The sequence below is a fragment of the Echinococcus granulosus genome, assembly GCF_000524195.1.
Source record: "Echinococcus granulosus chromosome Unknown EG_S00077, whole genome shotgun sequence".
Classification (NCBI taxonomy): Eukaryota; Metazoa; Platyhelminthes; class Cestoda; order Cyclophyllidea; family Taeniidae; genus Echinococcus; species Echinococcus granulosus.
This window is the reverse complement of record NW_020170457.1, coordinates 376,736-398,024: the sequence shown is the minus strand read 5'-3', so window position 1 is coordinate 398,024 and position 21,289 is coordinate 376,736. Positions and strand designations below refer to the sequence as shown.

Here is a 21,289-nt window from a genome sequence, read left to right as displayed (position 1 = left end):
GCCATAGTCAACCGCCGATAAACACCCATATTGTCGCAGAAATACTGCAGATACGGAGTGAGGAAACTTTCAGGACCCTCGTCACACGCTTCTAAATGGAAACGCGCCATCCAGAGTTAGTTACGCATTATCTGCTCCTTGCAGCCATATCCGCCCATCAATGCTTGCAGACATTAGCTCCCTCCGACTACCCGTGATAAGCGGACTCCCGATCCTCCAGATCCCAAAAGTCCTCCAGCAGAAAAGAAACACTTCTCCGACTAGTCCAAGCAACAATTACTATCTGCCAGAACAGAGGAAGGCGAGTTAGACGCAAACACTCCAGAGCCATGGATACTGATGGAAGTTGCTTCTTTTCCTCACTCAACACAGGCGAATTTGTCAATCGCAATACACGATTGCTAAGTCTCTGGAGTCCCCTACTTCTCATATGCAAACACAATCCTCCACCCAGACATACTTCGCCTCTTACGTCAACGCTTTGTCAATGCGTCCCTTCATACCACGAAGAAAGTTGCACACTTGGTGAATCAAACCTGGCGTAGCTCTGCATGCGGTGGCTCGAAAGTGCCAATATCCTGCCTTACAAAGGACGACATCTCGAGCAGGAACAGCCAAATGGATGGTGAATTTGCCTTTGCGCATGAAAGTATCACAAACTTTAAAAGTGCTCACTCTAAGCCGGATTTAATAACAATAGAATCACTGTTACCTTGGAACTCGACTCCCGCTTACTCACCACACATGAACAAGTCATATGAGAAAGCGATTTGTGAGAGCGATAAAGCTAGCGGTGGCAATAGCGAAATGACGAAATCCACCACACCTCAGCACTGCAACGACCTGCGCGGCGCACATGAGGTGGTATTTGGCTTATCGGTGTATTCAAACAAGAGTGTAAATTATTCTATTGCATGTAGCTGTTTAGAATGCGAAAATTGTAATAAAAGCAAGACAAACAAATTTGCTTTTTTAAACATTTTGCTACAAGGAACATTTATCAATTATAAGTACATGCTAAGCACTAGCTTCGCAGCTTCGCTTTAAGTAGCTATCGCCATAGTCAACCGCCGATAAACACCCATATTGTCGCAGAAATACTGCAGATACGGAGTGAGGAAACTTTCAGGACCCTCGTCACACGCTTCTAAATGGAAACGCGCCATCCAGAGTTAGTTACGCATTATCTGCTCCTTGCAGCCATATCCGCCCATCAATGCTTGCAGACATTAGCTCCCTCCGACTACCCGTGATAAGCGGACTCCCGATCCTCCAGATCCCAAAAGTCCTCCAGCAGAAAAGAAACACTTCTCCGACTAGTCCAAGCAACAATTACTATCTGCCAGAACAGAGGAAGGCGAGTTAGACGCAAACACTCCAGAGCCATGGATACTGATGGAAGTTGCTTCTTTTCCTCACTCAACACAGGCGAATTTGTCAATCGCAATACACGATTGCTAAGTCTCTGGAGTCCCCTACTTCTCATATGCAAACACAATCCTCCACCCAGACATACTTCGCCTCTTACGTCAACGCTTTGTCAATGCGTCCCTTCATACCACGAAGAAAGTTGCACACTTGGTGAATCAAACCTGGCGTAGCTCTGCATGCGGTGGCTCGAAAGTGCCAATATCCTGCCTTACAAAGGACGACATCTCGAGCAGGAACAGCCAAATGGATGGTGAATTTGCCTTTGCGCATGAAAGTATCACAAACTTTAAAAGTGCTCACTCTAAGCCGGATTTAATAACAATAGAATCACTGTTACCTTGGAACTCGACTCCCGCTTACTCACCACACATGAACAAGTCATATGAGAAAGCGATTTGTGAGAGCGATAAAGCTAGCGGTGGCAATAGCGAAATGACGAAATCCACCACACCTCAGCACTGCAACGACCTGCGCGGCGCACATGAGGTGGTATTTGGCTTATCGGTGTATTCAAACAAGAGTGTAAATTATTCTATTGCATGTAGCTGTTTAGAATGCGAAAATTGTAATAAAAGCAAGACAAACAAATTTGCTTTTTTAAACATTTTGCTACAAGGAACATTTATCAATTATAAGTACATGCTAAGCACTAGCTTCGCAGCTTCGCTTTAAGTAGCTATCCAATCATGTAGTCGTTTTGTAATTTTGACTAGTTCGCCACTATTTGTTTGGCGTTTTTCATTACTTCCGCACTTGACCTAATTTAGGTGTCTTGTTTTTTCTCGCGCATATCAACTGACAAATACTAACTTTTCTTGTAGAGATATTACGAAGGGAGTCGCATTTGAAACAGATTAGACCGTGAGGTACACCTTAAGCGTATCATTTCCTCACAACCTTTTTGACAATTAAAAGGTTTCCGAATGAACTGGAATGTTAAGTGGAGGAAGCAAATAAGGCAAGTGTTGGGTCCCGCGCATGTAAGCCGAGTGATGGCACGAACGCCCTCATCCGAGTCGAGGCAGTCGATAGATCAGATCTGGACGGTCGATTCAAGGCAGTTGCATCCACGAGCAGCGATCAGGGTGATATCCAGATCAATGGCCGATCATGATTGCTCGTGTACTGGTCGCAGGCCAGACCGCAGCACAAGAGGTCTTCAGGTATCCTTTGCACACCTGTTTGTATTGATGAGGTATGAAGTTGCTGCTGAAATACCCCTATCCCATTATTATTCCTGAAGACAGGTTGGATGATCAGATTCGTCGCCTGATGGGACTAGATTTGACAAGATGTACTGATGTGGTTGGTCCATCTGCTGCATCACCATCGCAGACGTGTAGGCGTCTTGATAGTTTTGGGGTAAGTGACGGCAAAGCCATTAATTTGATTCAAGTAATCGACTTGAACTAAAATTGTCAATTCCCTCAAAACTGACAGCTGTTAGATTGGGCAATTATTGTAGTATGTGAATGAGAGCACTGGTTTAGTTATGCGGGAATGATTTCTTTTGCTAAACTGGTGAGGTGTAAAGAAAGGAAAATAAGAAGCGGATGTCTAGCAAGGTAAGAGCGAAGGCGGTGATATATTAGCAGAGAATCCTGGAGGGAATCCATGGCGATAGGGCGTTGTGGATAATAGACTGAGTGCATATCCGTCTGCGCATTCGAAGGTGTTGTATTTTTAATTGGCGGGATTTGTCCACTGTTTGTCCCCGCATCAGTGGAATTGGGGTCCTGGTGGTGTTCCCACCAATTTAGTGATTGGCAAACCTGCAATTAGCTAGGTATTTCTTTAGATTGTTGATTGCTAATTATAGATTAAATGTTGGGTAGTAACTAGGTAGGGGCATCGAGACGTTGAATATTGAGTTGGATAATTGGGAATTTGAATGCACCTTCCAGCATGCACTTGCTTAATGTCTAATGCCACCATCAAATTTACAAAGCTTTGCGATTATTTTACAGATTAATTCAGGTAAACCTGCACTCTTATTTTAATGCCCAAATATCGGAAGATCTGATGAGGTTTAATCAGTAGATTTAGCCTCGGATCTAATAAGACCAATTTCCACAATTTACACGAATAATTACTTTGAAAACTCATCATTTGAGAGAACAACATGGCGTAATATTGTAATTATTAATGAGGTGTTTGCTACTGATTAGCGTGTAGGAGAGGTCAAAATACTTTCTGTGGTCGACAGAAGGAGTAAATCCTTTCTGATCACTGGAGACAAATTCGAGCGCATGTGAGTGACGATTCACTTGTTTATCTGACCGCAAACTCGCGCACGTTTGCATACACCATTTCATCACAATGAAATGAAATGGCCTTATACACAACTGGTGGAGTGATAACTTGGGGCAAAAGGATGTCTAGCAATCTCTCAAATGCGCGTAGCAGGCTGAACTAGTGACTACTTTGCAACAATGCTCAGTTTTATCACCGATTCCTGTAATTCTGCTTCCAAACAGCGTAAAATATATTGGGAAAATATGAAGCACTTTGCGCTGTTCACAAATGAGCACGCTACATATCGTTTGGATATTTTGACTCACTTCAAGCCAGTGAAGTATTGTAACCTGCCACACATTTTATAGCTGTCATATCAAAATTGAAAGCAGCATAAATGACACTCAGGAAGATTCTTTATTACCAGCAAAAAAATTATTTATGATAGAAGATGGTAAAGTGGGCGCAATAACGTCAATTGAATATCGAATAACACGAGAAATGGTGAACTGAATACCTAAATTAATACCTTTGTCCGATTCGTAATTTTTGGCTCATCATGAACCACGAGTGATGATCTGTTTTGTTGGAGTAGCAATGTCAACTAGAGGCGAAGAGATCCAGAGGAGATGACAACCCCTCGGCAAGCACTACTAGATTTCATGAATAGTGACACTTCCCGCCATATAATAGAACTCACGCCACCCTATGCCGATGCCATCTTACATCAGGAACGGTCGTCGGCACTTGGGGCGTGTCTTACTTATCTTGTCAGGAGGGGTGTCAGATATTGTGGGTCGAGACACAACATAAGGTGGGCAGCATTGGGTGGGTTCTGTCACAGTTCATTGTGTTTCGTGGCCTAGAGAGTGCAATAGGTTCATGTATATCGTGTTAATTTTTTTCGCTGTTGGATGGCCTCTGCTGATGCTAGTGCTCCCGGCCGTTTTTAAGTTGTGACGAGAGGGAGGGAGCTGCATTTTCTACTTATTCGTTGCCAGCGTTTCATTTATGTTTAAATTATAATTTCTCTCTTGAGAGCATTCAAACTGTTCCGCCCGAATACGAGGTAATGGTTGGGATTCTTTAATAGCTGTTTCACGAAGCCACCAAACTGAGAAAGCAAAACTTGAAGCCCAGTCTTTTTGTTCCTCGCCCAACTTGACAAAGTACGACTAATTTGGCGCTCCGTTCAGAGGTCTAGATGTAGTGAACTACGGCCTCCTGGCACCGAGTGCGTGAGAGGGCGAATACCCAAAAGGTTGGGTCCTAGGTGGGACTCCGGGAACCAAAAATCAATCGCTCTCATCGTCCACTTTCTCTACCGTGGGGTGTAGCTAGTGTCTCCGTAACTGCCGTCTAGTAGGAGTTTCAGTGAGTACTTAGCCTTCGCTACCACCGTCACATATATTTTATGCTCTGATTTTTTTGCAAATGAGCTCGATGTCAATTGTTAAAGTTCCATTCTTTATTGGTTTGTGATAATTGAACAAGTTAAAGCCCCTGGAACATAAAAGTCGAGCTAAAAGCAATATAATGGGCGCAAATGTTTGGCCAGGCTATGTCTTGATTTCAGTAAGGTGTCTTTATAACGTATTTTGCATACAAATGTCAAAACCTTCATGCTGCTTAGGTTTCAAATGTCATTTTTCGGGTTGGTTATTATTTAACACTACAGTTTGGGGCATGCTCCTTTAGGAGTTCTCTAATCTACTTTCGGAGTCGAGTGGCATTTCAGGTTTCTGGTCTATAAATCGGAAATGTGGGTATGCAATTGGGCGGTCACGCTGTACGCTGTAGCAGTAGTGCGCTGACCGAAGTTGGGAGTCGAGTAGCATTCCAGCTGCCTCCTCTACAAATGGAAAATATGAGTTTGCTTGTGAGCGGTTATGCCGCTTGTTCTTAAAGGAGTTCTCTAATCTGCGTTCGGTATTGAGAGCAGTTTCAGATTTCTCGTCTTTAAATTTAAAATAGGTGTTCCCTTTCGAAAGGTGTTGACTTTTGCTTGAAGTGGAATGGGATGAAATGCTTTTGGCGTGGATGGCCGTATCAGATTTCTGGTCTATACAACTAAAATATTGGTTTGCATTTGAGCGTTCATGTTATTTTCCTTAGATAAAATGTGTTTTATTTCATTGTGACCGAAGGCCTATTTGGTATTTTTGTCCGTTTATCAACAGTAATAATTTTCTTGTTTCCATTCGTGTTTTTTCTATCTATTTCGTCTTTGTACCATCAGTTTTCAGTCTTCGTTCTCGCTTAATTTTGTATTTAAATGACCACTGGGCTTCCTTTGAATTTGCTGAAATTCACCGTACTGCGTCCAATTTTAAGCCTAATTCATACATTTGAGTCCATTTACTATCTCTTGGGATAAACAAATTCATTAGTCGTGATTTATTTAACACATTGGAGCGAACGAAGTGGTATGTGTAAATATGTTAGTCCATACTGTGCGAATGAAATAACAGCTCTGCAGAAAAGGGAAAGGAAGCATCAGCCTTTAAAAATATCGAAACTACCATCTAATTTTGCACCATTTGATGACAATCCTGCAAATCGTTCGTGGGCCATATGAGATATCCTCACCTGTATTCGACTATCTGTCGACATCTCCACATTCATGCCATGATAATCCCAAGAAATGGGAATTTTAAATTTGAATTCCATCTCAAATACAACAGCTTCTAACAGCTCTGCAATCACCATCCCCGTACAATGAGTGCATTTAACTCAAAACATCATTTATTTTTAATCACTTCAATCCACGTATGTTTAATCTGTTATGCTCATTTGATCATAACTGGACCTACCTTTAAGTGCAACATTACAGAAATGCAATAATGGAGAAGAATGGCTAGAATTGCTTTTTAAATACTAATTACTGAAAATCATCAGAGCAAGGAAGAGCCAATGAAATGAACCTAAATATGCCTAAATCCAGCATCCTAATCAACGTGTTGTGGGCTATTAATTTTGCCCTATAAGTCTGGTTCCAAACCTCGAGTTTTAGAAGACTTTGTAGTAGTCGCCAACGTCACTGTTTTATCTGCTGTCCGTGACTAAACAGCAAGTCAAAAATTGTGGAACCAGGTCAAGTCTCCATGTATAACCACCTGTGACAAAAGTAGTAATCAAACAATCAATTACTTTTGAACTCCGTTTCCACCGGTTCATACTGCACCGATTTGTGAGCGATTTGACAGGACGCTACCAAGCGAACAAGTTAACAAACTAAATAGGAGTCCAGAAAGATTGACAAATGAAAAAAGTGCTATTTTTGGTATGCATATAAAGCTAATCGAATTCATTGTCTGCGTGATTGAGCAAGCAACAGGGCGAGAAGATAAGAAAATGGAATTGAATAAAAAAGTTATCCGGTAAATTAACAGGTATATGGAATATATCTTACGTTTTAATTCCCTCCATTGCCGCACGGACACCAATGCAGGAATAATTTGGCAAATATCTGGATCCACACAAAGCCATCTCAGAGGTCTTCCCTCAAACTTAATTGAGTTGTGATGCTCTTGCGCGAGGTTTTTCAGCATTCATTTTCAGGACGGTGTGGGATAAACGAAATATTTTCCGCTCTAATACCTACGGATTACATTCCAAAGTAAAACGCAATTAGGAATTTCGGCTTGCCAAAAAGATGGGCAGAATGAGATAGGCAAAGCAGAAAGACAACCAAAAAGTAGAGAGGCGCAGGATCAACAAAATAATTCCACGATTGCTTGTTAAGTTTGGATGAGTTGAGCTTCACGGTGGGGAGAATGTTGTTACGGCCTTTAGAATAGTGACATGCAAAGCCGTAAGGAAGGTGTTGAAGGTGAAGGTGCCGAAGACAGACATTGGAAAGAGGAAGAGGAGGAAGACGAGTTATGCCATCTACCTATACAAGATGTTGCACCAGATGTATCTAGACACGAGCATCTCCTCCTTCGTGAACGACATCCTCGAGCGGATTGCCGTTGAGTGAGTCGGTTGGCTCATTACAGTAAAAAGTCGACCATCACGCGAAGAAAGATCCACACTGCTATGCATCTGCTGCTTCTGGGCAAGTTGGCCACGAATCTGGTTTCTGAGGTCACGGAGGCTGTTACCAAGATCACCGGCTCTATTATTAAGTTTACAGAACTTGATGATTAGATGCAATGTGTATCGCACTGCTTAAAAAATTAATTAATGTGGCCAACGTAAAATGCATTTAGCACTTCAGTTTTGCACTCGTCATTACTTTAGAACTAATAAAACATCATCTCAGCTTCAATCAGCAAAGCTTAAGCTGCTCAACGGGTACAGATAGAAGCACAACCGTCTGCTGAGTAACAAAGCCAACCTCAAAGGTGCTAGCTAGGCCATGGTGGCTGGTAAGGGAGATGGGTACATTTCTTGACATCCAGTCTTCCCCACTTTTTCCTTACACTAGCTTTTAGTGAGGATTTGAATGTCAAAGTGTATGGTAGAGGAGGACGTAACGTAAATCAAAGTCGAAAGGAATTTGTATAGAGGTAGGCGAGACTAAAGAGCGTTGAGCTACGTTGACATAGCTAGAACAGTATTGTTAAACGGGCACGTGAATGACATCTAAGATAAAAGCACTGGAAACGGTCAAGTCCAGAACGGAAAGGACGATTAAGAAGATCTCTGCCCTCCACGCTTGCAAGGCTTTGCCCCAGGCGCATTTGTACACAGGCATTTCCCCTAGAAATGTCAATCATAAACGCTTTCGTGGGCGCATGAACAGCATTTTCATACATATTGCTGCAGTAAGTTGAGATGTAGGATAATGTATCAAAATGGAAAATCAAGCATTGGGAGCAGACAGACCTAAGCCGCTCTTAGTGATTTTGTTAAGTACGCGGTGTCGAATATGGTCATGTATAGAGTTATCAGTTAGAAAAGGGATAGTTTACAGGATTTTTGGAACCCTCCATTTTTGTGACTAACTGTATATCCATTCCGGAAATGGGGCTATTGCTCACTTCTTCCTCCTCAGCCTAAAAATTGCGCCGAAACCTAATTTAAACGCACTAATATGCACTTTTAATCCACGTCCAAGCAGCAGCAATAGCAGTTATTAGCGTTGAATAAAAGTCGCCACATCTCGTTAATCAGAAATTAAAACACAGACTAAGGAATCCCTATTACTCTGCCGGCTATTAATAGTGCATCAAAAGCGTCCATGTTAGTACAATCCGATGCACGAATTCATTTTAATGAAATACCGCGTATAGAAACATAAAATTGGTTGCAAAAACTGAGGCTTGACCTGTGTTGCATTGTCCGTATAATACAAAGTGATAATTTTTTTACAGTTTGCACGTGTATATACTGCAAGTCACAAATAACTCATTTTTGAGTTGTGCATCAGTTGATACACACCACGTAAAGACTTATCCAGTTGCGCACTCACATTCCAGCTTATGGTCGATTTAAGCAGCCTTCCATCCTTCCCTACTATTTTTCTATTAACCTTTATCATACTACTCATATTTAGACCCTTAGGAGGATTTCTCTTCCGCATTTGTTGTAAGATGCTCCTGCTTGTTTTTATCGTTAGCAACATTTATATCTCCAAAACGAGCGAAGCCACGATGGAGCCCAAAGGGGTTATCCGGAGAAACCGAAAAGTATGAAAATGCCTGATTACGAAATTGATCAGCTTTCACCAACTACTCGATTTTACCTCGCCTAGATGCCATTTCATGTCGACATAACCATCCCAAACCCCGATAACCATTGAGGATGCCTCAAGGACAGTTGAGTAAATTTGTCCTTAACTTTACTAATGCTTTTGATTTTTTCTCTTGACTAATTTAAAATTCGTAAGTTTTTTAAAACTCATTTTGTTGGCTGACTTAAGTGTGAACAGGCATGGGATCTAGGACCTAAGAGGAGGAAATCAGTGAAGATTTGGTCTTCATTTGTTGGTGAAGTAGTAATGCGCTTTTAGGGCAATCTGATTCTAAAAACGGAGTGTAGGGCACCTTGAAGCATTGCCTTCATGAATATGACCACAGCGCAGGAGGTGGGGACACTTCTAGAGGAGCAACCTCATTGGTTAACTGAGAATTACATCAGAGTGTAATCTGTATTTCACGAAACTCCAGTTGGGTTCCTGTGATTGGGACACAGGTTTCCAAAGTCAAATTTCACATGGCAGTAGATAGCGAAGTCAATGATACGTTGACATAGTATGTACTTCTTTAGCACTTTTAGCGAATTCCTACAATGGGCTTAATTGAACCACAAGATGCTGCCAAATGGTATGCACGACAACTGATTTCGGCAAGTTGTCATAACCTATGAAATGGCTTAGCTGTATTTATGTTCAACTCTCAATATTCCAAAATTCTTACTTATCCACTAAATACTACTTATAGTGAAAATGCATGATTGACTAGTTCTGAGGATAAAGTGCACATGAAATTGGTAACAGTGACAGCAGCCTTGTGACGGCTCATTTTAATTCACCACCATTTAATGCATTGTTCCAAAGTAAAGGTAACTACCGCCTGCAATTTATGCAAACGCCTCTTTTATGGCTAGCTAGTTTTATTAGTGAACCCAAATTGTTAAATGCAGATATAAATGCCTTAAACGCCCTGACGTAAAGTTGTGTCATTTGTACTTTCCTCTTTTTCATTCAAGCCAAAGAAATGCTCTCCATTTAGAACAATTGCCTTTATTATGCGCTAATTACCATCCTACCTAAATGCACCAAAAGAAGTGGTGGCGTACCTTGCTACCAGCAAATATAAATTAGGTGTGCCTTCTACACCGGTGCCATCAATGCAGAGGCGACTGTGCTATTTACAGGGTTATTACCGCCAGGCGTACGAGCTTTAAAATGGCCTCAAAGTTAGACCACAACTCTCCTGGTGATTGGAAACATTAGTGACTCTGCCACTGGCACAGTGAATAAATCATCGCAAACAATGAAATAGGCCCTTGGATAAATCAACAAATATTTGCTACACTCTATTGACTTATCCCTACCAAAAAGAATTAAGTCCGTTGATGTATTTTTTACAAAACACGTCTTTTACGCATTAGAAGTGGGGTGGAGTGAGTGGTGGAAATAATCGTTGGGGAAACAAATAGGAGCGTACCCTTAAAATCTGCTTTGGGACTATGTCTAAGGTACGTGTAATTTGTAACGGTCTACCTAGATGCTTTAGTGATTGCATATGGCTCGACTTGTGGCATTTATGAACTGGGTAATGGAAATATATTTGAGCGCCCATGTGATAGCTTGAAAGTGAAGCAGTCGACGTTTGTTCTTGCGATCATAATCACCTGAGATTATAAGGTGTCAATGGTCAAGTTTTGAACACCAGCATATAATAGATTAGGAAATTAAATCTGGTACTTGAGTCAATACTAACAACTCTTGATAGACATACTGTACCTGTTAAATTAGAGCTCCTTCATTGCAAAAATTGACAGTATATGCCACGTTTTTTTCAATTGTGACATGTATAATTTAGGATGTCCTATGTTTTAAGTACCTTGTACGGCAAATTTTGGAAGACAATAAACTGAATAAAAAGGACGGGAATTAGATAGACATGAAAAATTTCTATGAAATAACACGCTAATATTCTTATGTTGAGTAAGCGATTGTGAGATCACAAGTGGCTGATTTGGGACTTGCATTTTGGCTGGTTCGCTGTATGATTTCCAGCTGATCGTAACGGACACTTGATACACGAATACTCTTTCTGATATATTGGGATCGAAGCACAAAAAGCAAGCCATAGAGAAATTATTGCATCCGCTAAATAATGAAGAGCTATTGATGGGCAAATGTAAACAGATCTAGTCAAATAAGACATTTGGCAGTTTTATGAGAGATAAGTCCTTCTCTTATGAATAACATAAGGTTGGTCAAGAAATCTCGTGGTGCAGGGCTGTTGGCTCAATAATACTACATACATCCATTTATAAAAACATGAGGTTACGCCACATTTGTTTTAGTTATTTTGAGCGAGTTTGCTATCTTGTTTTGTGTTAAATTGTTTTAAATTGATAAGCACTTTGATTCACAGACATTTTATTTTGTGGCGGCATGCAATACTACTAACTGTGCTCATTCATCCACCGATTTATTCTTAAGCAAAATATTGCGTTGGCATTGCCATAACATTCAAAAACAATATTAGATGGGCTTGTTAAGCCCAGGAAAGCATGAGATCAAACAGAATGTGTTATGTAAAAAGTTGCGCATATGTAAGAGCATGCAAGCATGCATGCGGTTAAGGATAACTTATTAAATCGACCAACACAAAATTCGAACAAAATTAATCGTGTTTTTTGATTAGCTAAAGCGTTTGCATTTAATCCGCTTGGACAATTGCTGGAGAGTCATCATTTAACTTTCTTCCTCTATGTTCCAGCACCTCTCTATCAATGCTAAACTTATGTGATGCTCAACAAATAGGAAGAAAAGAGAAATGCCTCCTATATTTTTAATCGAACCAATAAGTACAACAAGAGCGCATCATTTTGAGGTTCATCTAGGCTTTGCATAATCTGATACACCGAATGACATAGCGTATTATTGAAACGCAATCATTGTTGCTTTATGAGCACACCTAATCGTCTATATATGCGGTTGCATAAATTGTTATATTAATGCAGAATGGGGTTCACACCACCAAATGCATGAGGTATTTCTAATATCGCAAGTTGCAATCATTAGTAGGAGTTCACATTTGCCCTTGCTTAGGAGCTAGTACTACATTGTCACAACTGCGATGGACAACTTTTCCATGGCTCATGTTTAACACTAGCACAAACACTTGTGAGCGCACACGCACGCAAAGACCCAATACTCAAGGAGCTAGCTGGCCTGGGTGGTGGAGGAGATGGAACTGCTTTCCTGAAATTCAGTCATCATTATTTTTCCCCCTAATGTTTAACATTAAGGATCCGAATACCCAAGATGCAGAAAAGGGGAGACTAGGTGGAAGTAGGACAGTGCAGTGTAGCATAACAAAATTTGGAAAAGAGAAATAGCGGTGAAGAGAGAAAGATACACAATATACAAATACGGGGACTAGAAAAAGATTTTCAAGGGTTGAGTTGCCCTGGCATAGATAGACAAAGACGGTGATAGACAAAGTGATAGCCAATGATAGACAAAGACCGGAAATGCAGTCCTAGAAAAAAGGTGAACGAGATGGTCAGGGCGAGGGAGGAGAACTATGACCCTTATATACTACATGGCGTTCTACCAAGTGCATGTGGATACAGGCATTTCCTCCAGGGCGTTAATCATGAACTGCTTCTTGGGCACATAAACTTCAAGTTCACATGCATTGCTCTGGCAAGCTGACGTATCCTAACAAAAAATGATCGTTACACACAGAAAAATCGAGACTGTTGTGCATTCCATGCTGCCGGTGAGGTGGTAAAGCACACGATTTTGGAAGGCACCAAGATTTGAATTATAGACACCGATGCCAATTGGAAAATAAATGCTGAGCATGCCTTCAATTCCAACAAATCTTAGGTGCCTGAATTTTTTGAAGCCATTAATTTTGCGAAAAATTTGCTAAAACCTCCAAAACTTGCTTTGTAGCTCATTTTTTTCCCAACGTCAGGCAGTGAAGATAGCAGTCGTTAACATGAAAGGACAGATACCATGTCCTGCAAAGCAGAACAGAAAATAGAGATAAGGGATTTGCTATTGCTATGCTTTAGGTGACTATTCCAGTCATCAATGGCGATTTTATCAAGGTTTCGAAGCCACTTACACTCGTGTATGCGAAGGCAATTTAATGATATGCAAAGCATGAAGCATGCATCAGTTGCAAAAAATAGTTTTCTGTTCTGCGTTAGGTGTTTTGTAGGCCTTCAAATTTTACGGTTTCCACGTGTATTTGCTGCCAGGAGCAGGCAACTGATTTTTAAGTAGAAAAACCAGTAGATGCACACTAAATCGAGATTTAGCCATTTTGCGCTCTCATGTTCCGGCTAGTGGTCAGGATGTTCATTGCCTTTTTACCTGTCATATTCCTGCCAGTCATCCTAGCAATACTTTCGTGTAGACGCCCTACAGGATTCCTCTCCTGCACTAGTGGTATGATACCATTATTTATACATGGATAGCATTTTTAAATTTAACAACATTTAGATTGTCAAGATAGATGCTTTAAAGAGGTTCTGACTAATTGTTTTGAAAGAAGAGAAAACAATAAGGGCATCTGAGATAACCGATACAAGACGTCCATGCAAAAGTATGTAAGGTTCTTCATTTTTTCACTTACCTTGAATTGCACGAATTTTATACCTGAGGCAGAAATTTTTTGTATTACTTAAACAAATCCCACCTATTTCTCACTAGCACTATTTTTAATAAGAGACACCGAGATTTTGTATCGCTAACTGCAGACAACATTATTCTATCTAGGCTAAATTTTGCTCTGCTAGGTCTCTTCTCTTTATTTAAGTAATGCAACTGATAGATAACATTATGTAGCCACTTGTTTTCTCAGATCTCTCTGCAGTAGTTCATGCTTCTGCTCGTAATAACAGATGTGCACCATTTTTTTATCCATAGGTAAGTTGAACTTGTGAAACTCCATTGCCTCTTTAAATCCGATTGAATGTCATTCAAAACAGCACGTTCATATTGATGGTTGGCCTCATTTTCTGCTCTGCAGGTCTACAGAATCACAGAGCTTTTAGAAACTTTTGTCCTTCTATTTATCTTCCACTGTCTTAAACGCTTCGAACCCAAGCAGATTCCTAATAGCCAAGCCCGTGGTCATGCCAACTGTGACTCTAGGTAGATAAAGATACGGGAGGAGAGATTAGACCGTTAAATATTAATGTCATCATCTTCCTTAGAATTCACCTGCAGAATATCAGGATTGTGAATTCAATAACAAATAAATGAAATCCTGATCGACTGACCAAAGATGAAAAGCAAAGCAGCGGTGTTTATGACATCATTAGACCAAAATTGAACACTGAGCATTTGGAATACGACTGATCAGACAATCACTTGATGTGAGTTTTAATCAAGTTTTGTTACTTGAACAGATAAATTCTTAAGCTAATGTTTACTTTCGTCAATTTAACATGCTGTTATTTTATACAACCACCGACCTGTTGCAATTTAATTTGAGCTAGTCTTTGGCAATTACAATTTATTTTGCTGAGCGCAGTTTGACTCATTCCTGGTATTCATCAATTTTCTGGCGCAATTTTTAAGAAGGACACATTCTCTTGCCTCAAACTTCACTTAAATATGATGTTACGTTGTCGCAATAACTTCCAAGACGAGAAAAATAGGTTGTATTTACAATTTGGCCATGGTTTTGCCCCATAAAGTATGGTAAGGGCAGTAATTCATTTGTCCAGAATTCACTGTTCTCAAAAGTTGCTTGCCCAGAAAAAGGATTTGCAGTGATTAATTGCATCATGATGTAAAAGAAGTAGTTGTTAAATAAGGTCATGTTCTTGATAAAGTGTTGAACATGCCGTAAAATGCGATTAGGATGGTGTAGATGTGAAAATGAGTTCCAGCTATTTCGATGCAAGTAATCCGCTATCCAAAATTGTTATCGTTTCCATGATATACTGCATAACTGTTGGAAAGTAACTGCTGAATACAAGTTAGTCACTCGTTTGTAAGAAACTAATCCTACTCCATGTCAAATCTGTGTGTAAACTACAGAATTGGAAGATTTCCAATTGTGGAAATATTTATTCAATTACCACACCTCAGTGTTTAAAAATCATCTAGGACTGTGTTACTAGATCATTGGTTAGAGGTTAGTCTCACCTACGTTTGGCAATTGCAGGTTCTCACATATTTTAGGGATGTAACATTGCCGTGTTTAAAGAATGTGCTCCTTTGAATTGCTTGAAGTAGTATTGTTAAGCTCAGAATTGAAATAATATTTGCAACAAGCACCAATAGGCAGACCAGTAGCACTAGATTTTGCCATGGTGACTTTTAATGAGCCAGCCAATTCAGATAATAAAGGACGTTTGCAGTTACAATAATGTACGCACGAAAGCTCTAAAAATATTAGTACTGCATCTACATCGTGGTAAACAAATATCTGGTCTCTTATCAATGCAACTACTGTGCCAACACTAGTCTACAGAATAGACAATTCGGCCAGTTAAGCAGTTACTCAACTAGTAGCAGTGAACTTCCATTCCATGGTCACCCAGCCACCTGTGAGAGTATGACTAATATTCTTATGTTAATAACAGCTTGCATTAAATCAACACTTGCCAAAATATTAATGCGATGAACAATTTTCAGCCTTTAATAATTCTTGCGCCTATCATGCATGGAAATTTATTAATGAGATCACAGCAACAAAATCTCCTCGTGCTTGCCTATAATGGTCCAAGGTGTTTTTAAACCGTCCATTCTGCCACTAGAGACTTACCCATCTACAATTTTGTTTGAACGGAAAAGCCGAATTTTCTCGGCAGTGACACATACTTCAGTCGAATCATCAAGTCCCAAATTAGGATTTATTAATACTGTAAAACAATATCTTTAGGTGCCAAAGCTATCCCTTTATAAAAACAACCTTGTATCATAAAAGTCTCTATTAAATAAACAAAATGATGCTTCAGCACTGTTTATTACATTAGGTGGAAAGATTACGGAGATCGTTTTCTTGTGGCGCACAATGTATGCATGTGCTTGTTTACTCAATTGCTTGTGGATTTGAAGCAGTTTAATAATAGCTTAAAACCTTTTTCACTGTCTCCACAGATGTCCGAAATTTCTTTGAAATGTGTTATTAGTGTCATATTTCGGTTTGAGCACCATTATTCTACCTCCTACGTACCTTTCAATCGTGAAGGAGATTGAGGTAGAATGGCTTTTTAGAAACTGCATATAATTTGTCAGTCCATCACTTCTCGGTCATAAGCACCGTCTGGAAAGTACTGAATAGGCTATCAAAGCTTGCATTCCCCTTGATGTGTTATCGCCTTCGTTTTAAATCTCCTCACAAATTGCTTACCTTAATGGTGGAACTTATCTTCCCTATTTGCATCTCTGTTACCGCTTTACGTACTTCACCCACTTTGCATAAATGGACATTTAGTTGATCTTGTTGCCATTTTAGGCCCAATTATTTGTCGTCCACAGTATTTATTTGTTGTTTTGGAACATAATATTGAGCAGTCTGCACTATTTGCAATGCCTTTTGTAAGTAAGCTACAACGATTGGTGCCTATTTTACTCCCATTTCCATGCTTTAACACTAATGGACACACCATCAAGGTCTTGGGGGCTGCGTAAATTCCAGCCTCTGATGGTGATAACTATGCAAATTCCATAAATGTAAAAATATACTCTAACGGTTAGCCAAACTGATGCCTAGTACATTCATGTTTAACAGTACTCCACTTATTTAAATGTTCAAAATTTAGACTTGTTTGAGATCTGCTTCATAGAACAGTAAACAGCGTCGATTTCAAATTGTATTTCTGTCCTTAAAATTGCCTCATTATTTGCACTAATAAAGTGAAATAGCATGCCTATAGGACAATAACTGTCTTACTCGTAAGGAAATACGATATTTCCTACTCAAATTGATTACTACTGGTCATTTTTTACCGCACCAGCATTTAATTTAATGTTGTGAAATGGGAGGGTTTGCCGCAAGTTCAGATTTAAGACAAATGTGGAATGCGTGTGTTAGTCCGATAGCTGAACTTTAGACTCTCGAGGAGTGTCACTAAAATAGGCAGCGTGTAATGAGGCGTTTGGATAAAATTTAGAGAAACAGCAAGTTCTGTGGGATAAAACAGAATTAGACCTGTTGGGAGTAGTCCACTGTATTTCACTACTTGTTATTCTAAAACCAGGTGAATCAGTTGCTTAATATGTTCATAGGCACGACTTTGGATACATTTACTTTTCTGCTTCAATTTACTCAGGGACACCTTTATAAAGTGAGGACGTATGATCGCCATTGCAACAACTTCCTGATTTAACTATTTTAGAGTAGGTCATTGGGAGTTTGTTATTGCTTTAGAAATCCAAGAATCGAAGTTAAACTTTCTTAAATGAATGTTAGGCATTATGGCTCATGAAGAGCAAATCTAAAAAAGAAACCTGATAAACACGGGCATCTCCTCGAAAGCAATGTCGATCATGAACTCCTTCGTGAACGACATCTTTGAGCGAATTGCGGCCGAGTCGAGCCGGTTGGCGCATTACAATAAGAAGTCGACCATCACGAGCAGAGAGATTCAGACTGCTGTGCGTCTGCTGTTGCCGGGTGAGTTAGCGAAGCACGCCGTGTCGGAGGGCACGAAGGCCGTGACCAAGTACACCGGCTCCAAGTAGATGAGATGGGACAAGATGAGAGGGGAGGAGAGGAGAGTGGAGTGCTGCAGTGTCACGATCGCTGCCGTTGCTGCTTTGTCGCACTCCGTTCCACTTCACTCCACCTCACTACTCAACATTGTCCGCCAGTGAGTGAACGCATCCCACGGCCCTGTTGAGGGCCACCATTGACACACTCATTCTTGGTTGTTGGGGCTGAGACCTGCATTTTTACTACTCTCCGTCTCTCTGCCTTGTTTTTTGTTCTTTCAGCCTCATTGTCGGGCCACTTGCCAGGCGCCAGGATTGGTGGCGGTGGTAATCTAAGCGAAGGGATCTAAGGAAGGCAAGAAGGCTGGGTGTAATAATGTGTGTAGGGATGGTTATGGCGATTGCGATGGTTAGGCCAGCGATGAGAAGAGAGGAGGGTGAGCTGTGTGCTGGGTTGAGTGATTTCAGTGCTTTTGGTGTTCTTCCGCGATAAAGATGGTGCGCGCGTTAGCCGCTGTCATTCCATGTAGACGACTGTCTAAATGTATCAACAGGGTGGCTAGTTCCGCATATTCAGCACCTCACAACCACGTCTACCCACAAGTACTGTCGAAAATTACATTACTCCAGGTCACTCGTAATAAACAGACATTCCCAATTTGCCAGATCCTATGTCCTCCGACAAGTCAAAGTATCGTCGACTGACTGCCAGAGGGCAGGCCATCCAAACACTAGGCAAATTCGTTATCAATTTCGAGTTCATGCAGGAATGAGTGAGATGCAAACACCACAAGCCTGAAAATTGATGAGATTAGGGCCTCCTTACGCTCAACAGGCAAATGTATCAATCGTAAAATACGATTGTCCAATTTCCGACGCTCTACATTCCCTATATACGGATTAGCAAGGTAAAGTAGAAACGGTTTCTCAAGAAGATAACCTCGCCGATGCTAAATTACCATTCAAACTGCAATGGACGTCTACAAGCGTTCCATTAATGCGACGACATAACTTGGGGCATCCTTCGCCCGCACATAGCAAGGCCCTGACATCAACGCCTTGTCGATTCTCCGTATCTCGAAGGAAGTTGAATCGAGGCTAGCCCAACATACGTAGACTCAAAGGTGTCAATCCTCCGCCTGACAAAAGGCAGTATTTTACGCCGAACCAGTTAAAGAAGTGATGAATCAGCACTCGCCCGCGTACTTATGTTCAACGTCTACATGCTCCGTCTAAACTGAAGTCAAAATATCGAGAATTTCACTACCACCAAACTTGAAGCTCACAATGCCATATGAAGCCACCGCGAATAATATTTGGTCTACCGACGCATTCTGGCAACAATTTACAATTATTCTTTTAAGGTAGCAGCCTTAACTTGAAGTAATGCTTATGATTTTTACAGTTGCTTTGCAAAAAAGTGCAAACGCAACATGGTTTACATAATTTTATGTCTTTAGCAGTGTGGCACTTGTCACTGGTAATTTTATATACCTGCTGGTAAAATGAATACGCAATAGAAAGGGCACCTTATGTTATGCTTTTGTTTACCTCTATTACGATTGCTAACTCCATCCGCTTTTTTATCTTTTGACATGCGGTTGTGCTTTATACAAATCGGTGTGCGCATCGTTGGCTTGCGTTTGGTAAGCGTTAGGACAAAGTATTGTGCATTAGTTTGCCTCTTGGAATTTAATGCGCTTTTATTTAAACGCAGGAAACAAAGGGGTTAACTTGACTGTCTCACTTGCACGAGTTTTTATTCCCATAAGGCGCTGATGCTGCGAGATTGCCAAATGATGGCGATTTCTGCCAACGGGTTGGCCATATTTGAAAATTCAAGTTACGTTTAATGTGAGGACTTGTACATTCTTTAGTCGCGAGATTTTTTGAGGCCATACAATCTTTTTGCAATCTTTCACAAGTGAAGTGAAGACTTTGCTCTTCGCTTTTCGAAGTATTCCTTGCATACTCTATGGTCACCATGAAATTGGTTTAAGTGTGGATTACCATCGTTGGCTAATTTTGCTCTTCACTATGCATCTATTAGTTGCTCGCTGATCCAGAGTCACCGTGGAGTGTGTACTGAATACGTAACTGCATACGTATAGAAAGTATCTGTTTGAACGTACATGGAGCACTTCTGCCCGTTGATTTTACATTGGCCTATGAGGACATGATGAGCAGAAGGCCTTTCATGCACTGAATTTTTATGGATCTTGTTCACTGCAATTGGACGTAGATATTTATTGTGGTGGGTCGCATAACACGCCAGATCATTTGTGGCTGTAATGCTGAGGGAGATCTGTAGTGATAGTGAGGCACACGGCCCGAATGATAAAAAGTTCCTGGTTGTTAAGTTACTGCTTCTGATCATGAAATGGTATCTACCAGTACTTCATGAAGTTCGCCTTTGTTTCGTGTCCAATTTTGATTCTTCAGGCATTGCTCCCTGAGCCACAGTTTGTGGTCGAATTCAAACCCCCTACCCCTACGCATGTGATGAGTTGGATTTGTTACACTGTTTGTATTGCTGGGGCGATTTCTTTGCCAAAATAGCTGGCTGCTTAATTGTGCAAGAGGAATGACATGGCAAGCGGATAATCATTCCCAGACATTCGTTTTGCGACAAATCATAACTATGTTGAAAACTGAGGACGATGATCATTAGGGTAGTCATTAGAGTCTAGCTGGAGTGCATATCGGGGGAAAATGTGTGCGCATGTGTGGAAATCGCCGACTGACTGCAAATCTAAGCTGGTATATTCCCATTTCCCGGTCTCTGACTTTCCAACTATTTACTTTTAATTAATCCCAGCTAACGAGTTTGTTCCACACTTGTGTAACCAGTGCAGACATTAGCCGGATTGTCGGACACACTGTCGATGCCTATCCGAAAGTTGGAATGTATCGCAATGCCATGTATTGCAAAATAACAATCATATCGAACAATATCAAACTTGCCATATCTCATATTTTGCTGGTAGTTAAGGTGATATACTGATTGTGCTAATGACAATTCTATCCACTTCCCTTTGACACGTGATCTGTACTCATGAAAGCACTGAGTTCTGGCGCTGCACTGTTTGGCAGTAGGATCGGTTGGTAATAATATATTGTTTGTATTTATGACGGGATAAGAGAGGGGCAGATGCTGGAATGCATCGGTCTATACAACTGAGCTGTGACTATATTGTGAAGTCACCTCGACATCTGGTCAATGTCGGGTGCACTGGAGCCATTGCGTGGGGTGGTACTTTCTTCACTCTGTCCTGCCTCACCTCCCCCTACCTCTTTTTTAGTTAA

The 21,289-nt window shown here is 40.8% G+C and overlaps 3 protein-coding genes across 3 annotated transcripts; 2 read left to right on the top strand and 1 right to left on the bottom strand. All coding sequences in view use genetic code 11, as the record gives it.

The window, feature by feature from the left end:
- Window positions 1–807: 807 nt before the first annotated feature.
- Window positions 808–2,545, top strand: EGR_07456 (hypothetical protein; the record flags this gene model as incomplete). Its single annotated transcript, XM_024496705.1, has 3 exons — window positions 808–864; window positions 1,567–1,920; window positions 2,417–2,545. The coding sequence occupies 3 exons, from the start codon at window positions 808–810 to the stop codon at window positions 2,543–2,545; spliced, it is 540 nt and encodes a 179-aa protein (XP_024348911.1).
- A 3,617-nt stretch (window positions 2,546–6,162) lies between these two features.
- On the bottom strand, window positions 6,163–6,375 carry EGR_07455 (hypothetical protein; the record flags this gene model as incomplete). The annotated part of the gene is made up of 1 exon (XM_024496704.1): window positions 6,163–6,375. The coding sequence occupies one exon, from the start codon at window positions 6,373–6,375 to the stop codon at window positions 6,163–6,165; it is 213 nt and encodes a 70-aa protein (XP_024348910.1).
- Window positions 6,376–17,809: 11,434 nt separating this feature from the next.
- Window positions 17,810–18,314, top strand: EGR_07454 (Histone H2B; the record flags this gene model as incomplete). Its single annotated transcript, XM_024496703.1, has 2 exons — window positions 17,810–18,009; window positions 18,266–18,314. 2 exons carry the CDS (start codon window positions 17,810–17,812, stop codon window positions 18,312–18,314), a joined length of 249 nt encoding a protein of 82 aa, XP_024348909.1.
- Window positions 18,315–21,289: the final 2,975 nt, after the last annotated feature.